Raw genomic sequence first — 21,976 nt, 5'->3', positions numbered from 1 at the left:
TAATTCCTCATAAAAATTATAAAAGTTTCATCACCGCTATTAAATAGATTTTAGCATCATGTTAGCATTTATGGCTCTAAGCTCTAATCATTCCTAAAAACTACAATGCAAATCTTTGGACAGAAGTTCTGAGGCTACTAGGATGGCCCGGGTGCCTAGAGATCATGGCCCAGCAGAGAAGTGAGCTGAAGCCACAGATCGTGGAGTCCTGAGAATGTAATGGAAGCTGCCGTCATGAAGATGGAGCAGGAACAAAATGTTCAGAGTAGGAGCCAGTCCAAGCTTTTGGAACATTCAGCATCAATTTTGTTTTGGAGCCGTTAACCTCCAAGTAAAGTCCAGGAATTTCCCCAGCCTGTCTTGAAGCCAGAACAGAGGTAAGCTCTGTGCCAACGTGGGGCTTGGACGCATGACTTCGAGAGCAGGAGTAGCACACTCTGCAGACTGAGCCAGCCAGGTGCCCCTAACAACTTGCATTTTCAAACATCATTCTGCAGCTTGTGGGCTTGTTTTTCTGGACTGGGTCTTGCACTCACATATTGAAAAGACTGGTTTTTAAGTCAGACTCTTCAGAATTTACAATATGTATCTTGCTAATAAAAGGAACAATAATAAAAACAAAAAAGCTACAAAGTAAATCTTTAAAATGAAAAGATATTTTTCTAGGAAACAATGCCTTCTAATAGCAGTCTATACTCAAAACACTGAAGATATACTTTGAGATTTTTAAAGATAAACATGCATTGAGTACTTTATGAATATAAAATTCTTTCACTACAAAAACTCTGAACATTGACTTTAATGCTTGAATTAAAGAACTACTTTTGCTTACTAATTTTATTGCAAATATTATTAATATTATTAAAATTATTATAAAATATAAATATAAAATATTATTATTAATATTATTAATATTAATAATTATTAACTAGGACATTTATATCCTGCTTACCTTATTTTTAAAGTACTGCCTGGCATAACTCTTAACTTGTAAAACAGTGCGACTTCCAATTAGTTTTGCAATTTTGGTCCACCTTCGGCCAAATTTAGCCTATGTTATCAAAATGGAAAAGAAATTGATCTTGATTAATGTATTTATTAATATTCCAAGCAACTGCACATTTTTAAAAAGCTAAAAAAAGAAAACCAAACCCATCTTTATTTTCTAAAGCACACAATGAAGCCTTATAGATAAGCTAAGACTCTTAAATCAAAGTCCATACTCTTTTGGAATCTCAACATCTGAAAAGTGACCACAATGATTTAGAAATTAGTTTTCTTTTTCCAGCTATCTAAATGAAGATCCACCACTTTTATGTATTCCTAACAGTATATACTCATATTGCACATTACCATGCTCCAAATCTGGAAAACTGTCTGAAAAAGAGGCAGGTTATATTTTCTACTTCTAGAATCAACTGATTATATACCTGACACTAATTTCAAAATATCTTTTTTTACCCATATTCCACCTGGTACAATATTCAATACCTGTCCCATAGCAGATACTTTTACTCCACACAGGTATCACAGAAAACAGACTTAGAAGAATGAAGGAATCACAAATGAAGCAACCTGCAACCGACACCTCCCTATACACCTGTACTGTTAAAGGCTGTGTGCCTGCTAACAACGAAGCTGTGGTAGGGAAAAAACTGAGATCCTAAGGGAGCTCTGGTGCTTTCTGAAGCAAAGAAAGGAATGCAATATAATTTTAAAGCTAAAGGGAATTTTTAGGTATCAAGTCTAATATTTGATACCTAAATCTTCACAGTATCTCCACAACTCACTCAGGGAAGCTGATCCCAACGGCCAAATTTACAGAATAGGTTATGATATCTACAGGTCATGACTTATGGTGGCAAATCATCTTCAAAACCTGACCCAAATGATAAACAAATATATATTTATTTCTGATATTCATGAGAAAATCTGACATGCAATTTCTTAAAATTAAAAGTACTTACAGGAAAATTCTCAGTAAGTATAAATTAATTACTTAAGATGGTTATTAATAAATACGTAGCTAAGATCAACTTACTGAAGAATTAGTTATACATATTGTGGGATAAAGGCAAATCAATCACTTCCTAGGATGGAGCACTTTGAGACATGCCAAAGATCTATAACCAGTTGAGATTGTGGGGGCTTGGGCATTATGGAAATTGGAGAGGATACACCAACAAGAGGAACAAAGCAAACATTCACCAATTTTAAAAGAGAGCAAAGAAAGAGATCTATGCCCAAAAGGGAAGGAAAAAATCTTCCTTCACCATCTGGTACCACGTAATTCCCTTCTCTAAAGCCTGAGAGAGCTCACTGTATAAGCAAACTGTATCAAAAGGTTAAAAAGGGTGGGGATACAACCAACGATTCCACGTATTTCTGTGGGAAAACATTCTAGGTTTAAAATATCCATTTATCTATCTATCTATCTATCTATCTATCTATCTATCTATATAAATAAATGCCTATTGGCATAAATAGGGACAAAATATCTCTAGAAGGACACGCAAAGAACAGGTGACAATTGTTACCTAAGGCAAAGAGAACTAACGGCACAGGCAGGAGTGACTGGGAAACTTAACACCTCTAACTTCAAATACTCTTTGAAGTTTGATCCATGAAGATGTAGCCCCTATTGTTACCACCAGTGTCAACAATAACCAAAAATTCACAATTCATTTTTGTGTGTGTGTATACAAACACATACACATATATATAATAGCCTTCGGTATGGGGCAAAACACCAAAGTAAGCAGCAATCTTAAATAAGTGATTGTTTAATTAAAGTTAGGTTATAAAAATGATAATCATGCAAAAAAAATGAAATACCAATATAAAAAATATCAACAGTACAGGAGAAAAACCTCAGGAGAGAAAACCTTAAGATAGTTTATTTATTCATATAAAGACATCACAGAATATATAGATGTCATGGCAAGGTCTATATAAATACAAATACATCTTATTTCCCATAATCTATAGAAATGTTAACAATGATATTTCAATTTGCATTCATAAATCTCACATATTACATAAATATCTTATAAATAATATATAAATATACATAATTTCAAAATTGATTGGTATAATACTGGTAACATGTATCTTAAAGGAAAAGCTATAGCCTACTCTTAATACCATAAAAAATTTTTCTATTTTATTAAAAGTTTCTTCACATTAATAGAATTTTCAGAATTAGAAACCAGTGTACATTTTTTTTCTATTATGTAACTTATGGATATTTAAATACATGTCAGTGAAACATTCATGCAACAGAAATGTTTCTGGTCTTTAACTACGTCCACTAAAAAAATATCCAGACTGTGTGCAGAATGCCAAATATCTGAATAAAAAAGGATTCAGCTGATTATGCAGACAGTTCCAAATATACAAGGTTTTTTGCCTTTGTTATTTGTTTTTTTTTTCTAAGAGAAAACATTAGATAACTAAGTAATTTTGCCTTTTAATCCAGGTAGTTGATGTATACAGACAGAGCTCAGTATCTTGTGTTTTATTATTACCAAAAAACGTGGGGTGTGTGTGTGTGTGTGTGTGTGTGTGTGTGAAAACTATCTAAAATACTGATCCAAATCTATTTTAATAACTTAGGTCTGAGTTAAAGGGAATTCTCTCATACTATACTACAAATATCATCACAATAGAAAAACTAAAGATGTGATCATTAAAAGAAATTTCTAGTCTTCACAAATTAACCTTATAATTCTATCAATATTGGCTTCTAAAATTATTTTACTATAAATTAAAAATTGCTCTATTTACCAGCCCTTGTTCAAACAGCTCTTTTTCTTCTATCGTCCACTTTACTGAGTAACTGGCTGATTTTGTAGGAGAGTGTGCCCTGAGGGGAAAAAAAAAGGAAATGCAAAAAAAAAGTCTGAAATGGAACATTCCATATTTATGCAGCTAAAGGTTATAGACAGCCATAGGCTAAATTCAATACTGTGAATCTAAGAGTTAAAAAAGAAGAAAAGGCTGCAGCCTCTACCTGGGGGATGGATTTACCCTGTCTTGTATACTTCTCTAGCTTAGGATGTTAGGAGCCCCAAAAGAATAATCCTTGGGTCTGAGTGAAGATAACACTAAAAGACATCAAAGGAAGTCAAAGTGATAACAAACAAATAGGCTTCCTTAGACTGGACACAAATCAGCAGACATTATGACATTTCCAAATCCTAAAAGGCCTGTTAAGTGTTTAAGTTGGCTCCAGAAATATTATCTCTTTGATTCTTCAGTGTAAATCTATGTAAATATCAAGCCAAAAAAGAAGAAACTATATTTATTATTTTTGAAATGTAGTCCTTAAGAAATTAAAATTAAAAACAGAGATGAAGCTCATCAATTTAATTCAAACCATTAATCTCATTAACTTTGCTGTTATTTATTCAGCAAAATGCAAAATCCAAAGTCTGCTCACTGCTCAAACCCTTTGCAATGGTAAATCTATAAGTCTACCCTTTGAGGGATCATAAACATGAAAGCTTATAAACACTAAATAACATCAAATTTTCTTCAATTATAAGGAAAGGATATTTATAAAATAGTTAATACTTAATTTCTCTAGATAATTTTTGAAAACCACAAATTCAAATTAAATTTTTATTTGAAATGAGTGAAAATTAACTGAATAGAATAATAGAAATCAAGCCAATTCCTAATATATAGTATATGTGCTGCCGAAGTGAGCACAAGCCAATTCCTAATATATTAGATAGCAGTTTTTAAAAATTTCCCCACAAATCCCTAGGAAACCATCTTCCATAATCTAATGGAATTGCTTACATAGACAGGACCTTATATTCTGACATAGGAATAACACCATAAAATTATCTCATGGCATTCCAACATCGGTCTAAGAAATTTTGATTTTATAGTTTTGTACAACCCAAGGTCAAGAGTTTTTCTACAGGCCAACTATAATTTTTGTTTAATTCTCCTATAACTTTACAATATAAAACATAGAAGTACATACATGATTTTTGCTGTTTTCTGCAGGCTGCACCACATGAAAAAGAAAATAAGGAAGCTTTTCAATATGTTTTTAAAAATATAGTTCAGACTTCTAAAAATATTAAAAATTGATTTACCTCTTCATGTATTTTTTATCATCTTCCTTTTGATCAAGCCAGAATTTTTCTGGAAGTGAGTTTTTAGATAAGTAATACCTGTGTAATTATTAAAGAAACTTAAAAAATAATAATAAAATCATATCGTTTTTGTGTGACTTCTATTAAATAGGCACTTATTCAAGAAAATCATACTTGAATCCTAGCTAAACTAATTTTTCTTAAAACCTTTTCCAGATAGGCAAAAACTATGATAAAAATATTTATACCTCACAAGGCTGTTATATGGATTAAATACTACATGTGAAACCACACAAACATAGGACCTGCACAAAATGTGCTACATAAATGTTAGCTTCTCCTATATTCCTTACTAGAAGTGTCTAAGAGAAGAAATAGTCACAGTGTTTCACTTAAATTTTTCCTAAAATATGGAGAATGTAATAGATGAATTTGATTGGTTATCCAGAATTAACTAGGGAGTATATTTTCATAGTTCTAAAGGTAACAGAGTTTAGGGTATTCTCTACGTTAATAAAAATAATTCAAGTCAAATCTACCATGGACATTCCCCCTTGAACTTCTTAAAACTGGCCTACTGTAATACTCCTCAATTAGTCTGACATATGCTTCCCTTAATAAATATTGACTATATATCTTGTATGTCAGGCAATATGCTAAGTACAAGGAGCTGAGGATGAAGATCTAAGAAAAGATCCCTGTACTGCAAGAGCTCACTTAGTTCTTACTCTCATTTTTTCTGTTTCTAAATCTGGAAGTGAACCTGTGACTACTTAAGTGTTCATTCGTAACAGACTTACACTGTTCAATGTATCAGCCAATAGCTACATATAAACAAAGAATGTAAAAACTTCAATAAATTTTTTCTGTTAAACGTTTAAATATTATTTTAAATATACTGGGTTAAATAAAGTATCTTATTAAAATGGATTTCACCTGTTTTAAATGTGGCTATGAGAAAATTTTAAATGATATATGAGTCTTGCACTATTTTTCTACTGAAAAGCAATGATCTAGGCTGTGATGTTTGGGGAAAGAAAGAGAATAAAAAAGTCTAAAAAGTGTAACCTATGATAATTAAAGGTGTAGACACTCTGAAATCAATAATAGCAATAACTGGGAATAAAGGGAACAGAGAAATTCTGGCTTAAAAAGGAGGATATCCATAAAATACAGATGAGAGTTAAAAATAAACCAGTATTTATTAGACTATTATTAATAGTTAAAAATCAAAATCAGAAATCAGCTCATTCAATCCTTTCATTTTGCATATAAGAAAATGGAGTCCCAAAGAAGTTAAGTTTCCATTACCAAATAGATGAGAGAAACAAGGACAAGAAGCTAGTGGCTAAACTGTGGATAAAGATCTACAACTTCTGAAGGGAAAATCTTCCTGCAGTATTTGTTTTGTGCTTTTTACTTAGATTCCTCCCACATAACACCTGTAAACTGGTAGAGTAAGAAGTGAGAACTTTTACATATTCTAATTGTGTCCCTGGATAAATTAACATCTCTGCGTTTTAGCTTCTAAAACTGAAGATGGAAGCTTGGACTAAATGATCTTGGACATGGACTAAAGGTTCTAGCTGATTTTAAAATATTCTATAATCTCTACTCAACATTCAGATAGTACAGAGTTAGGTGACAACAGAAACTCAAACATATTGGGTTACATCTCAGATTCTGTAGTAAAACAGAGAAATAAACAGAGGAATAAAATGCTTTTTGCATAGGTAGGTACCACACGATGTAATTATAACCTGGGGCCAAATAAGGTTCATCTAGTAACAACAGTAGTCTCTTTTGTTAAGTCTTGCATTTATAAACTTTTAATCCTGCAACCTTTATTTTCCTTATAATCATTAAAGGATACTCTTCTTCCAACAACATCTTCTCAATGACAGCTCTGTTCTCTTCACTGATGGTGCTATCCAGAGTCCAAGGCTATTAAAAAAAAAAGAATGTATTTTTCTTTTTACTTAACTGGTTTTTGAAATTATCTTCTATGTTTAAAACAATAAAGTTACCATTTACTATGCAGACATATCTGACTCCCAGGATAACATTGTGAGATAGGAATTATTACTTCACTGATGCATCCATAGCAAGGCAAGTGTTTCAAGTGAAGGAGTAGAGATATGACACAGGACTGCTGGATTCCAAGGCTCAGGCTCCTACTCATGGTAAAGTTGTAACAGCTATCAATCAAGTATGAGAAGTATCAGGTAGTGAGCATGTTGCTAGAAATTTCACCCTATCTTCAAAACTCACAATTCTTTTTTTTTTCCCGTGAGCCACAATCTCTCCGTAAGTGGTCATACATGTTTTCAGCCCTCAAAACTTAAAAATTTGCAGCTCAGATCTCTTCAAGCTCTTCTATCTAGAAAATTTTCAGCTCAGGTCTCTTCAAGCTCTTCTATCTAGAAAATTCTCAGCTCAGGTCTCTTCAAGCTCTATCTAGGGCTTGAAACTCTTCAAGCTCTTCAAGCACTTCAAGCTCTTCTTTCTATCTAGACTGTTATGTCCAATTGACCATTCACAATGTCCACCTGGATATTTAGTAGGCTTCTCAAAGTTAACATATTCAAATCTCGCTAACATCTACCTTTAACAGTTTCTCCCTATGTCTCCAACTTTGTAAATAGCAGTATTAGTCACCTAGTTATTTCACCTAGAAACCTAGGAATCATCCTGGATTCTTCCCTTTTTTTCTCAATCTTATATCCAATCTACCAAGCAGTTCTACCTCCAAAATAGAATTAAAATCTATCCATCTTTACAACAATCTCAGCCAAGCTACCACCAACTCTTGCTTAGATTACCACAGATGTTTCCTAACTGGTCTTTTGATTCTACTCTTGCTTCATACAAGCATGACAGAACTCTGGTCTGCCTCTCCAACCCTGTCACAGCTGCCACTCCCCCCTTTCCTACCATATTCTAGACACTGGCTTTCAAACAGAGCCTTTGTGCTGCTATTCCTTCTGCCTAGAATGTTTTTCCTCAACTCTTCACACATCTACTCCTATTATTTTTCAACTTAACTGTCACCTTCTGTTTCCCTCAATGACAACTTTATCTAAAATAGGTTCCCCACCTTGTTACTCTCAGCCAGCATCTCAGGTTTCTTTATGGTCTATAATTACTATGTCTACCTGTTTATTGCCTAATTCCCTTTTAATGCATAAGCAACTTGAGAGCAAGACTATGTCTGTCTCGATTATAGCTGTATCCCCCAAACCCAGTGTAGTGTCTGGCATATAGTAAGTATTCAATAAATAACTGCTATATGAAAGAAATGAACCCTGCAATGATCGCCATCTTTTAAATGAAGAAAAGGAGGTTCACAAATCTAGTAAGTCGTAGAACGAGGATTTGTACCTAAATCTAGGTGGCTCCAAAGTTGTTTCCCAACAGGTCATTTCAAAGTCAAAAGAAATAAGAATAAGTTTATTTTTAAAGTAAGAAAAATGTTTTTGGCATATTACCCCTGGAACTGCTGAGAACTAGCACTAAGGAAAAAAGAGGTATTCTTTTTAAAAGCTTAGTGCACCTATTATTTTCATAAAATACTTACAATAAGACCATTCTCAGTTCTCCACGATGAATCAAGATAGTGATCTTGTAAAACAGATGCTGTATTTCCATCACTTCTGTAATAATTAAGAAAATGGGTAAAAAAGTGCTATTATACCGATTAATAAGTACCATTTAAACAGCACGGTGACTGGCAGGGTACAGATGTTAAACAAATATTTCATTCCCCTCTTCTCCTAAGAGACTTAACATTGCAGAAATGCCTCCTCTATTTCTTTAATTTGTGGAATATAAACTGTCTTTAAGCCACCCTATCTCAACTGCTAACCAGCAAAGTCTGTTCTCTTCTCTTGTTTCCTAAGAAATAACTTCATGAAAAAAAATACCCCAAAGCAGCAACCACAACATGCTCTATGGCCATGAACCAACACTTCAGAGTTCTTTTGAGGAGCATCCATATGTATATAGGAATTCAAATTTACAATCAATTCTTTTAGTGATAGCTAAAGCATAAAAGTCATCAATAACAGCGCTGCCCTGAAAAATGCCAAAAAAAAAAAAAAAAAGATGATCAAAGATCCAAAATAAAAAAAAACAGGACAATAAAAAGAAAATTTGATATTAATAAAAAAAATTAACTTGGGTTATTTGGGGCCTTTTCTATGTTCATGGGGGATTAAACTTTGTTAATTCTCACTCCTTTCACTGAATTAATAAAAATTCTCTAAAGTCACCTTGTTCACTTCTTACAAAAAAGATGAAAAGTTTTAGAAGACCAAACTATGATATAATTAAATTCAATATTTGTTTTTTTATATCTTGAAGTTATAAAGTTTCCCAGAAAATTACTGACTTTTCCCAGACCTAGTCTGTGATAAGAATTTTTGTACCTCTCAGACTGCAAAAAGCTTTATCTTTTTGAATCTTCAATTAATTCTAAAGTGGTTACAATAAGTTGTGGAACTAATGGGCTTTCTACAATAAACTAAAAGCAGTAACTTCCCTCAGTTGATGGCAAAAGGTTTTAATTCAGGTGTTAGCTCTGATTTGGTAGAGGCTGCCAGGAATGCTAAAGAAAGGATTCTGAGACATGGATCAGCAGAAGGAAACCTTTGCTTAATGAGGTCTGCCAAGGATAAGGATGCAGAAAGTGGGACTAGTATCACTTCCGGTCTTTCTTTTTTTAAAGATTTTATTTATTTGAGATAGAGAGCAAGCGAGATTAGAACACAGGAGAGGAAGAAGCAGACTACCTGCTGAGCAGAGAGCCTGATGTGGGGGGCTTGATCCCAGGACCTCAAGATCATGATCTGAGCCAAAGGCAGATGCTTAAATGATGGAGCCACCCAGGCGCCCCTCATTTCAGGAGTGGCGCCCCTCACTTAATGCAGACATCTCTTTACACAGAGCTCCTCAATAAGGATTAGCAACTTCCATACCTCTGGTGTATACATCTGGACACCTACCTGAATCCCCATAGATAGCACAAATTAACAAGTTTAAACCTTCCCTGAGAAATTCCTGTCAAATCTGCTACTCTTCCATTGTTCCCTGTTTCAGACAAAGGCATATCCATTCTGCTAGTTGCCCAAGCCAGAAATCTGAGCCTGCCCATATTTTCCTCACAATGTACATTCAATTGGTTGCTAATTCTATGGCTTCTTCCCTTTTCAAATTCAGCCTACCACTACATCCATGCTGACCTCTGAAGTCCTATAGTTCCAGGGCCACTTTTCCAGGGTAAGTATACATGATAAAGCTAACACAACAACCACTTTCTCTTCTCTATCTTTTTCCAGTTATCCCCATCTGGCCCACATGTAAGTTTTACTGTTTCTTACCCAATAAAAATGTTAGTTCTATAAGAGCAAGGAGTTAGTTTTGGAACTGCTAGAGACGCAAGCCTTGGCATAGAAAAGGTGCTCAGTCAACATCTGTTGAATGACTAAATGAACAAGGTAGGTGGGACATGGATCATCCACATCTGTAGGAGTTAAGGAAGGAAGGAAGATTTTCTCATAAAGCAAATCGAAGTTTGAAGGGAATAATATGATGAGATTTGGATGTAACAAAGACTGCTCTAATTTCAGGCAAGAATAGAAGGGGGTGGGACGCCTGGGTGGCTCAGCAGTTGGGCTCCTGCCTTCAGCTCAGGGAGTGATCCTGGAGTCCTGGGATCGGGATTGAGTTCCGCATCAGGCTCCCTGCATGGAGCCTGCTTCTCCCTCTGCCTGTGTCTCTGCCTCTCTCATGAGTAAATAAATAAAATCTTAAAAAAAAAAAAAAAAAAAAAAAGAATAGAAGGGAGCTAAAGAGACAAGGAGCAGTTAAAAGGAAGTGATTATATAAATACTAAAGAAGTGACAGTAACTTAGACCTACAGAATAAGCAGTGTGAACAGCAAAGTGAATACATTTGAGAGGACACTTCAAATTAACAGACCTTTAGCAACTAATAGAAGGGTGGAAGGAAAGAGGTACAGAAAAGGGATAAAGTGTAGGTCCGTGCCTTGAGTTACTGGGTGAATGGTGCCATTTATTGAACTAGAGAACTTGGAGAAGCAGATGGCAGGTATAGTGGGAAACGTTTATAAGCGGAGATTGAGATGCTTGTGGAACATCCAAGAACAGACAGATTCAGAGAATTAGATAAATGGATCTAAAGCTCAAGAGAGAGCTTTGGGTTGGTGACAGATTTGGGAAACATCAGTATGTAATAGGTGGAACTTTAGGAAATCACCATTTTTTTTAATGGTCAAAAATGGTTGAACAGTGACAAAACTTTATATGATCCAACCTAACGAAATTAAAGTCTTGAGAGATGATATAACCAGGGACTGTGTGGTGAGTGAGAAGTCTTATGACAAAACCCCTTGGAACACTGATTTAAAGGACAAATAGGAGAAAAGGAAGATGAGGAGGAAAGGTAGAAGTGAAAGGGAAATCAAGGTTTCAGTGCCACCTCTTAACTTTGGTACCTAGAATTTCACAAGTACTTAAAAGCGTGTTTTCAATTAATCCTCAAGGGTTCCACAGATATTATCATTAGCTGTACCAACACATTTCAGAGGGCACCATTCACCAAAATATAATGTTAATGATGTTCCTTGGAGTTGGGTAAGGCAATGGCTCTCACCGTCAGGGACCAATACCCTTTGTAATCTGGCTTGCGTGAGTCTAAGATGATCATAAGCGTCACCAGAAGATTTAAGGCTCGAGCATAATAGAAAGAGAAAGGAAAGAAAAAAGGAAGGCAGAAAAATTAAACATGATCAGAAAAATAAAGAAGAACCCATGGAAAAGGGGCAGAGCCACGGCTCTCAGATGACCTTTTGTGATTCCAAGGCCAATTCACTTTTCTCTGGACTGCAGGTAAGTATCCCTGCCTACTTGTCAGACTTACTGTGAAAAGTAAATTAAATCATGCAAGCAAGAGCACTAAAACTAACCTGATAACTTGATCTACACAAATGTGAAAAATGATTGGTTTTTTTTTTGTATATTTTTTATTGGAGTTCGATTTGCCAACATACAGCATAACACCCAGTGCTCATCCCCTCAAGTGCCCCCCTCAGTGCCTGTCACCCAATCACCCCATCCCCCGCCCACTTTCCCTTCCACCACCCCTCGTTCATTTCCCAGAGTTAGGTGTCTCTCATGTTCTGTCATCTTCACTGGTATTTTCACTCATTTTCTTTCCTTTCCCCTTTATTCCCTTTCACTATTTGAAAAATGATTGTTAATAAAAGTTCCCTATTTACCAGTATAGCTTTGGACTGCTTTGCCTAAAGGTTTGGGAGAGAATGACCATATGAATTTAATTACTCCTCACATTTTTATACCGTTTCAGGGTTCAGCAGAACTTTACACCCGCTACTTTAGTCCCCCAGGGGCAGAGCGGGTACTGCTCTCCATAATTTATAGAGGCCCTACTATGAGGTTGGAATGAATGAAATTTTACCATTTATTTTAAAGCTAAAAATGGTCTAAGACTGGCGATTCCCCATGGTTCAGTCAACCTAACAGACTTCTAACGAGGTTGTTTTTTATTTTATTATTTTATTTATTTTATTTTATTTTTTTGGTTGTTGATATTTTATAAGCAACATAAACTGGCTCAGTTTAGAACTTGTGATTCCTGACCAGTCCAGGCCTCTTTCCAATCCTAAACGGTGGCTGGGCAAGCACATTTTGAAGATAGTATGCATCGATTTCTTACTTGGAAAGCAAGCAAAGGGCTGGATCTCTCAAGCTGGAGGATGCTGCTTGGAACCACACTGGCCTGTTCGGCAGGAAATCTGCATTAAATAAACCGTGGGCCCTCACTAGGTTCTCACGATACCCTTCACGCGAGGGTAAGGAGGTGGGGAAGAAGGGAAAACATTTACCGATAGGTCACAATGACCCTGGGAGGCACACACCAGGCCTGTCAGCTTCCCCAGGAGCTAGCTGTCTGAAGCCCCGGCAAGTTACCTGTCTGGCCCAAGGTCACGGGGCTAAGGGACGGGCAAGGCCGGCCCACGCTGGAGACCCCAGAGCTGTGCGGCCCTGCCTCCCTGGAAGTTCTTCACAACTAACCCCAGGTCGGGGAGGAAACCTGTCGTCGGGAGGCAAAGAAACGGCACGGCCAAGGTCACCGGGCTTACAAGCGCTGGGAACAGGGATCCCGCGGCTCAGGTGCGGTGCAGAGGCTCCGCCCTGGGTCAGGTCGCCGTCCACCGGGGGGGGGGGGGGGGGGGGGGGCGGGGTGGATTCCGGCGTGGACACCACGGAAGTAGCAATCTAATCGCTGGTCAGAGTGCAGTGTGCTAGGCGAGGTCGGCGCGCTCCGAATACCGCGGCCAGAGGTGGGAACGGCCGTCCGACACGAGCCCCGGGTCCCCGCCCGCCCGGCTCAGCGGCAGCTTACAGGCCAGGCCGTGTGGGCGCGGCGCCGGTCCGGCCGCCGGGACACCCTGGCCCGGCGGATGGGCTTCCGCGCCCCGGGTCCCTGCCGGACCCCAAGCCTCTCTGGGGTACTCTCCTCGCGCCCGCGCTCCTCCCCGTCCCTGCGAGACCCGGTCTCTACGCCTCACCCGGGCTGTGCCGCGGCTGGCACCACGTCCCCTTCGATATCCACATCCGCCTCTTCAGCCGCCATGATGGGACCTAACCCCATCCGTCCTCCCGAGAGATCCCGCGAGAGGTGGAGGCCTGGGGGCGGGGCCGCGTGCGTCATGGGGCGGGGCTTAAGCCTCGTCCAGCCCCCTCCAGGGCGGGGGGCGGGGCCTCCAGGGAAAAGAGCGCGGCCTTCTCTGAGGCTTGGTCCTCAGATACACACCCTGGGCTTGGAAGCGGCTGTGCTCCGGGGCAAATTCTTGGCTCCTCACTTCTCTCATTGGTAAAATGGGGATAATAGTAAATGGCTACCTGGATTGCTAAAAAGATGAAGCTGGACCTGCTTGGGGTCCAATGAAGGACCCTTACCTGTTGGTTTTCTTTCTTTCTTTTTTGTTTTCTTTAAGGAAAAGGATGATTCAGCGATTATGTGAAGTACTAAACAACTTCCATTTTAAAATACAAAAAAAAAAAAAAACATTTAAGAATGTGACTTAGTTTATAGAGGTCTTTACAATTAATTAAAAATTCTTTCTCATGACCAGTGATGTTTACAATAACCCAGGGAGGACTGGTATCAACTGGTATCAACACTTTACAGATGAGGAAACTGAGGCTCAGAAAACTGCAATGACCATCAAAGAATGCATAGCTAGTCAAAGACGGAGCTGGGACCAGAATATGGGTCTTTTGATCCTGTACTGAGTGCTCACCCTCTACAAATCATGTGGCAGGAACTGCAAAAGGTAAACCATTTCTCTCAGAGAATTTATGACTTCTCAAGAAATTAGATACTGGCCTTGAGTATGCACCTACTAGCATTTATCGCTCGCATTATTGTAACTGTTCATTCACTTGTCTGGCTCCAGCACGAGACTGTGAATCCTTAAAGTACAAAAGCTATAGCTGCTATTCCTTGTACTAGTCCTCATACTGGCAACATTCAGTATGGTGTCTGACATGTCATAGGTGCTCAATAAATGTTGAACTGATGAATGAATGAATGAATGAAACAATTTAAGTGTGCTCAAGACAGCCTTCTGTCTCAGCCAGCCTTTCTACTGTTATACCTCCTCACATCACTTTTTGCTAACTTTGCACAGAGAACAGAGGACAAAATGATCAGATTTAACTGAGATATCTCTAGGTTTCATAGCATGTTTTCATAGTATGTTTCATAGTATGTTCGAAGGAGTTTTCAAGTGATCGTATAAACATATGACTCTTCCCTTCACAATGAACTTTTATGATTATTCTTGGCCCTTTAAATTTAGTTATTTATAATACCTAACACAAACATTTTCATTCACTATGATGCCCTGCTTTCTGTAAACTGAAACTGAATGAATGTCAGATTAATTTTAGAGCAGAAAGGAAGGAAGATTAATTACAAATAGAGAGGGTGGGTCAGGGCTAATATGATCACTTGTCATATCCCCGATATTGTGTAAGGTGTTATCACTTTTGGACCTCCCAAGAATCATGCAAAGTAAGTATTATCACCCTACCCCAGCCTCTGTTTTAGAAGTGAGGAAACCAAAATTCAGAAAAATTACAGTTCTATAGCTGAGTACTAGAGGTGGGATCCCAACCCAAGTCTTTATCCTTCTATACTTAATCTATTGTATTTTAATTCACAACAGAAAGAATAAGGTCTTTTGCAATACTACGTAAACTGGTATTTTCTCATCTGGCTTAAGAGTAAATCATAATCATAATTTTCAGACTTCTTTGAGGTGCTTAAATCTAGAAATGAGTGGAAACTGTATTTTGAAGGTTGGAAACTTACCTTGAGTTTACAAATTCCTTTTCTGTCCCACATTATTTTCTGTCCCTCTATTTCCCTCATTGATGCTGAAACAGAATTTGCGAGAGGTGCCGTACCTGTAAGTCTTCACAAATGTTTTTAGAGGAACATTTAGTCAAAGTATCTGACTCACATTTTAACTGCGTAGTGTTTGAATCCATTGAAAAGACAGTTTATTCATTTCATTTCTCCCTATTTCTGGAGAAAAGGGATCACTGCATTTTTATTGAAAAAGCAAAGTATAATTGCAATATTAATCCATGAAAAGCTGGCATGTTAGCGTTCATGCTAATTAGCCCAGATTTGTAAAGTGCTTTAAAAGCAGGAACTGTCACACAACTGCTCACTAATGTTATTGTTACATTATGATCCAAACTGTCAGCTAAATGATTGCCAGGGATTTAAGAGTTCCCATTTTAAAAAGAAAATGGCCAGTGAGCGGGTAGGAAAACCACTTTATCTACACAGAGGTGAAATAATAGATGAATGCAGACGTAGACTTAGGAGCTACACTTGGCAGGCATTGGATATGGCTTGAATTGTTCCAGGAAAACAAGCTGCATTTTATTTTATTTTCCCTCCCCAGTTCCCTGAAATCGCATAAGGTAGCTACTGAAAAAGCTGTTCTCAATATGTTGTAAGGAACGTCTGCCAATGCACTTCTTACATTTTAATTACAGTAATGCTACATCCATCTGACATTATTCGGAAGGGAAAGTGAAGATGCCAACATTAATGAGCTCCTACTGTGTGCCAGGCATTTTACAGACATTATTTCTTTGCAGCCCTTTGAGGTAAGGAATTATTTTCACTTACAGATGTGGTAACTGAGGTTCAGAATAGTTAAGCAATTTACCCAAGAATCTGGGCTTACCGTGTTTTATTTTTTTTATTTTTTATTTTTTTTCCTTACATCATGGTGTCTTAGGTTAGGTTCTAATAGCATCATTCAGAATTGCGTTGTTTCTTTCCAGCAGCTGCCATTGGTAGGATGATGCCTCTTTCTCAGTAGCTCCAGGAGGATGCGTGTGGTTGGCTGGGCTTGGGTCACATGCCATCTAAGAAGCCAGGTGGACTCAGTTCCACCAGCAGCACATGGAATGAGGAGTGGTGGCTCCTGGAGCAAAATAAGGGTACTGTTTCCAGAGGGAGGAAGAATGGATGCTGGGTAAGTAAAACAACAGATGCCCACTATACTGTTCTATGTTGCAATTCCCCTCTGTTCCCTCAGGCCTTTAGTACAATCTGTTAACAGCTATAGGCTCATGTCGGCACTGCATCGGGCAAATTACTCAACCCCTCTAGACTGCTGCTTCTTCATTTATAAAATGACTTATGAAATAATCTCCAGAGGTAAAATTCTTTGATTGTGTTCATTTCACAGACATTTATGAATGCTGTCATGGGCAAGACGGGGATGGAATTGTCAAAGTCTGTGTGGGTTTGTATATGGTTGGATGCTTAGTTAAATATGGACCATAACCAAAATATTCTCTCTGCCTGGAATCTGCCACACTTCCCCAGTTCCCAGCCCATCCACATTCAGGGGCACTCTGCCTTCTGCCCTTAGCTCCCCATCTCTCTCCCTCTGAATGGGCTGATTCTGACTCAGCTTTAGTTAACTGTTGCCATTTTGGAACTCTGGCTCAGAGTTGCCAAGCCTTCTGATTCGTCTTTTAAGTCAAGCCAGAAATCAAAATTAATTTGTGAAAAACAGTTCAAATTTTTAAAATACACTATTGGACCAAATGAACACGTATGTGGGCTACATCTGACCTGCACATTGTAACTATTGCCCTAAATCGTTCTCTCCTACTAAATGTAGGACTTCAGTGTTCTGATTTTTCCACTAGTCTGCCTGTTGCACTACTAACGTCTTAAGGGTAGGGAACATGTTTCTGTTCCTCTTTGTATCCATAGCACCCAGCACAATGCCTGATACATAATAACCACTTAACAATTCTTTCATTGAGGAGCACCTGGGTAGCTCAGTGGGTTAAGTGGTTGCCTTTGGCTCAGGTCATGATGGAGCCAGGTCCTGGGATCAAGCCCCGTGTAGGGCTCCCTGGTCAGCAGGGAATCTGCTTCTCCCCCTGTCCTTCTCTCTGATATCTCTTTCTCTCTCTCTCAAATAAATAAAATCTTTTAAACAATGTAATAATAATAATAGTTTGTTGAATGAATGAGTGAAACAAGTAGAAAAAAATAAAGCCAGAGGTTTCTTTTAATAGTTGAATACAGAAAACTTCCTTTATAAACACATAATCAATGGATATTTTAAATGAGAACTATATAAATTCATGATACATATATATGTATAAAACAATTGCATTATGATCCTGACAAGAAATACATAACGCAATAGACAAAGGAACAATTATAAACCTACATAGATTCTCAAAGTCTCTCCTCATTAGTGAAGGAGAGATGTATGAAGTTTTATTGCCTGTATATTTATTTTATACACTGCCTATACTTTTGGAGGGGAGAGAGGGGAGGCAGAAAGCAAGTAACCAACTCAAGGGGAAAAGTTCATTCTGTAATGATTCTGAAGGGGTGTTTAAGATGAAATGTAAAACTGTTATGACTCTCATTTTTATAACTCGCACATGAGCAAGTATGTGTGCACAAAATCCAGTCCAATGTCCTTCCTTTTACTAAATAGTTCCCTTTCTATAGGAAGAGTCAGCTTCAGTGTGGTGCTCTTGCATAACATCTTCCTGCCCGACCATACAAACCCCCGTCTCTGTGACCCAAAAGCCACAGCAAGGCTTGTGTCAGAGGGCCTGTCACTCTGGCCAGTAATTGTCTGGCCCTGCCTGTGTCCACACTAGCCTGAGACTTCCTTGACGACAGGAACCATGTCTATGTTATCCACACCTAGCACACAGTAGGTGCCCTACCGGCGTTTGGATGGACAGCATGTCCTCTATATTGTGAAGCATATTGTTATCTCAAAGCTTCAAGATATTTCATTCAATTAAGTGTTTATTTTTTTTTTAAGATTTTATTTATTTATTCATGAGAGACACAGAGAGGCAGAGACAGAGGCAGAGGGAGAAGTAGGCTCCCTGCAAGGAGCCTGATGTGGGACTTGATCCCAGATCCTGGGATCACGCCCTGAGCTGAAGGCAGACGCTCAACTGCTGAGCCACTCAGGCATCCCTTCAGTAAGTGTTTATTGAACACCTATGTGTCAAAAACTATTCTGCACATTTGGGATACACCAATAAATAAAAAGGGCAAAGTTTCCTACCCTGATAGAAGTCACATCCTAGCAAAGGGGAAGAGAAACAATAGACATAATAAATTAATTACATATTTGTTGAGGATGATTAAGTGCTATGGAAAAAGAGAAAAAAAGTAGGGCAGGACATGGACCTCAAGAGTTCAGAGCGGTGTAGGGGTGCAGGTTTTAAAAAGGAGGTTCAGGGATCCCTGGGTGGCGCAGTGGTTTGGCGCCTGCCTTTGGCCCAGGGCGCGATCCTGGAGACCCGGGATCGAATCCCACGTCGGGCTCCCGGTGCATGGAGCCTGCTTCTCCCTCTGCCTATGTCTCTGCCTTTCTCTCTCTCTCTGACTATCATAAATAAATAAAATAAAAATAAATAAATAAAATAAAAAAAAATTTAAAAAAAGGAGGTTCAGCATAGACCTTGTTGGGAAGGAGGCATTTGAGCAGTCTTGCCATGCTGAGGGAGTTGCCAAGCTGATGTCAGGAGAAAATGATCAGATGGAAGAAAGAGCTGGTACATACACTCTGGGTGGGAGTGTCCCTGGTGGAGGCCCGCAAGGTGGAGGAAAGTGAACACACAGAAGAGCAGGAGGAGAGGAGGCTAGAAAGGTAACAGGACCACATTTCGTAGAGCTGTAGGTGTCATTGTAAGGACAATAGTTTTCATTCTGAGTGAACTGGGGAGTCACTGTAGGGCTCCAGTGAGATTAAAGATAGATATTAGCAATATAAGTTACATACTGAAATGTATTTAGGATTATAAACGGAGTGGTTGGTAACATGACCCACGTAATGTTTCTTTTTTTGTCAGGTTTCCTGAAGAAAAAAATTCCACGAACTATAACTGATACTTTTGTTAAAATAATTCCTTTTTCCCGGGATCATGGATGAGTACATCTTTGTCTATGCTGTTTTTTGTTTTGAGCCCACCCGACCTATTTCTCCTTTTTTAAAACTGCATCCTGAGTTCTCATTTGAATGGTCATATTGGCTACTTGAGAAATAAACTGGCTGCCATAACACTTCCCATTAATTTAAAATGTGTGTTTTTTTTTTACCACATTGAGGGGTCCTAAGTCCATATGCTGCTTGCTGTTTACTCTGCTGAGTTCAGTAGGCTCTGAAATGAACAAGATCTTGTCACCACTGATTAGAAATTCATACTCAATATATGAATGGATCATCACAAAGCGACAGAACAAAGGCCATGAAGCAGAGGTCTGTGACTGGCACCATGGAGGTGTGATGGGGCAAGGCTAATTCTGTGCAAGTTAGGAAAATGACCTCTTGTGCACTGCCTGTCATCCTCTTTAGATCACTTTTACTTCAATGATTGCCATGGCAACCAGCTTCACACAGGTGTACCCTGACAGCACCACACATCTCCTACTTTCTGCACCAGAAAGTACACTCACGCACAATGCAGGAAAGCAAGGGTGTTAACACTGATGTGTGTGTGTGTGTGGTGGGGGGAGTTGACCAATGGGGAGCAAATCCAATAGGATGGAGCCCCTTTATTTACAGAATAGAGCAAAGCAGTAACTTACTCTTGAATTGACCTTCCCTCCTTTACTGTTATGCTCTTTCCTGTCCTTCATAATCCTTGGGACTACTTCCCAAACAAATGAGTGTCTGAAGCCCGGGTCCCAGACCCTTCTTTCCTGGGAAAGCTAAGAGAAGACAGTGATATTAGACTTGGTTTTTGAAAGCTGAGCAACAGCTTTCCAAGTGTAGAAAGAGGGTAAGTGCATTCCAGGCAAAAAAGATTAAAAAAAAAAAAAAAAAAGGCAGGAGCAAAGACAATGAGGCATGGACAGTACAAGGCAGGGCTAGGGATTTGCAGCAACCTGCTGTGGCTGCAGCATAGGGTATATAGAGGATATGAAGAGGAGAAAACTAGTGAGAAGATTTGTTCATTGAGAAATACCTATCAGAAATACACTAAGCTGAAAATATTGAAAAAAAATGTTCCCCCAAAGTTTTCTTTGTTATTTGTTTCTCATCATAAATATTCACATTGTTCTAGGGGCGCCCAGATAGGTCAGCCTGTAGGGCGAACGACTCTTGGCCTCAGGGTCATGAGCTGAAACCCTACATTGAGCATGGAGCCTACTTAAAAAACAATATAAAATGCTATTAAAAAATAAGCATTCACATTGTTTTTCATTTCTGGGAAGTCAATGACCCATGGACTGAGTAATAACTGTAAGCCATGCACTCAAGAGAAAATTGAATATTTGGGTGAAAGGCCCAATTCTGGAAAATAAAACCTCTCCTAGTGTGCATATTACCAGCAGGTATGTAAAACAAATTTTATTCCGACCAGAAGAGAAGTCCTGAAATCCTGAAAATTTTCAAAGAAGCAAAATAAATAGAAATGAATTTTATAATATCCATTACTGTTGCTTAAAGTTGTGTGAAATACCAGTGCACTTTCATTGTTTTATTATTATGAACAAAACAATTTATAAGTGCTTTTGTGTAATCATTCCTACTTATTTACCTTGAATTACCCATTAAGGGCTTAAGTTCTTCAACTACAAAAACTCTTCCAGGGAGGGACAATACATTTCAGTTTGAAAGGAAATTTTGGATCTCTTTGTTTTAGCACTGTCTCTGTTCTGCCTTATGCAATAATTATCATATTTCATTGAATCTAAACTTTATTGTCATGGATGGTAAGTTATTCTGTTATTTTATGTGCCATTAAGAAAGAAAAAGCTCTGCCAATTACATTCTGACATGTTGTTGATTGTAAGATGCATCCTGTTTTCAGAGATTTGAGAAAATACGTTACTTGAAATTGATGCCTGCAATTTCATCTCACCCACATTGTGAGCTTCAAGGGGCTGGAAGTGGGATAGGGGGTGCGGTGTGGGGATATGGATTTGACTTGTTCAACTTTCATTCTTTCTAATACTCGATAGAATTCCTGGTACATGTATGTGCTCAGTAAATGTTTGTTGAATTATACTAAATGGATTTCTATGTATCTTCACCCGCTCTGACATAGGGCATTTCATGGGATAAGAGTTTCATCATCCATCACAGAACCCTGCGAAGTATCATGAAATAGACCCAGTTACAATTCAACATTGATGAAAATATCACATTACCGTCTTTTCTTCATACTGACTTGAGAACTTATCACGTGCGATTTTCCACAATGTGTTTCATATATGTTTGTTTC

At 38.2% G+C, this 21,976-nt stretch overlaps 1 protein-coding gene and 1 long non-coding RNA gene across 14 annotated transcripts in view; one reads left to right on the top strand and one right to left on the bottom strand.

Moving 5' to 3' along the window:
- Window positions 1–13,850, bottom strand: part of MYSM1 (Myb like, SWIRM and MPN domains 1) — a 42,815-nt gene extending 28,965 nt beyond the window's left edge. For 6 of the 9 annotated variants that reach the window (XM_049110378.1, XM_049110385.1, XM_049110380.1 and 3 more), the window contains exons 1-7: window positions 13,723–13,850; window positions 8,689–8,764; window positions 6,985–7,055; window positions 5,112–5,189; window positions 4,997–5,020; window positions 3,787–3,865; window positions 953–1,051 (exon numbers count right to left, since the gene is read on the bottom strand). In XM_049110378.1, the coding sequence (XP_048966335.1) occupies window positions 953–1,051; window positions 3,787–3,865; window positions 4,997–5,020; window positions 5,112–5,189; window positions 6,985–7,055; window positions 8,689–8,764; window positions 13,723–13,805 (510 nt within the window). In that variant the 5' untranslated portion in view covers window positions 13,806–13,850. Of the gene's footprint in view, window positions 1–952; window positions 1,052–3,786; window positions 3,866–4,996; window positions 5,021–5,111; window positions 5,190–6,984; window positions 7,056–8,688; window positions 8,765–12,866; window positions 12,946–13,722 lie in introns of all 9 variants that reach the window. The other 3 variants (XM_049110381.1, XM_049110379.1, XM_049110383.1) reach the window with 3 other exon arrangements.
- On the top strand, window positions 13,052–19,813 carry LOC112647114 (uncharacterized). 5 transcript variants are annotated; one of them, XR_003128097.3, is made up of 5 exons: window positions 13,052–13,324; window positions 14,290–14,490; window positions 16,232–16,345; window positions 16,529–16,719; window positions 19,598–19,813. It is a non-coding gene; the product is annotated as an uncharacterized LOC112647114 (long non-coding RNA). The 5 variants fall into 5 exon arrangements; XR_003128098.3 differs by having other exon boundaries at window positions 16,526–16,719; XR_003128100.3 differs by lacking the exon at window positions 13,052–13,324 and adding an exon at window positions 13,390–13,494.
- Window positions 19,814–21,976: the final 2,163 nt, after the last annotated feature.

The sequence above is a fragment of the Canis lupus genome, chromosome 5 (assembly GCF_003254725.2).
Source record: "Canis lupus dingo isolate Sandy chromosome 5, ASM325472v2, whole genome shotgun sequence".
Classification (NCBI taxonomy): domain Eukaryota; kingdom Metazoa; phylum Chordata; class Mammalia; order Carnivora; family Canidae; genus Canis; species Canis lupus.
The sequence above is the reverse complement of the archived record's forward strand: the minus strand, read 5'-3'. Positions and strand labels throughout refer to the sequence as shown.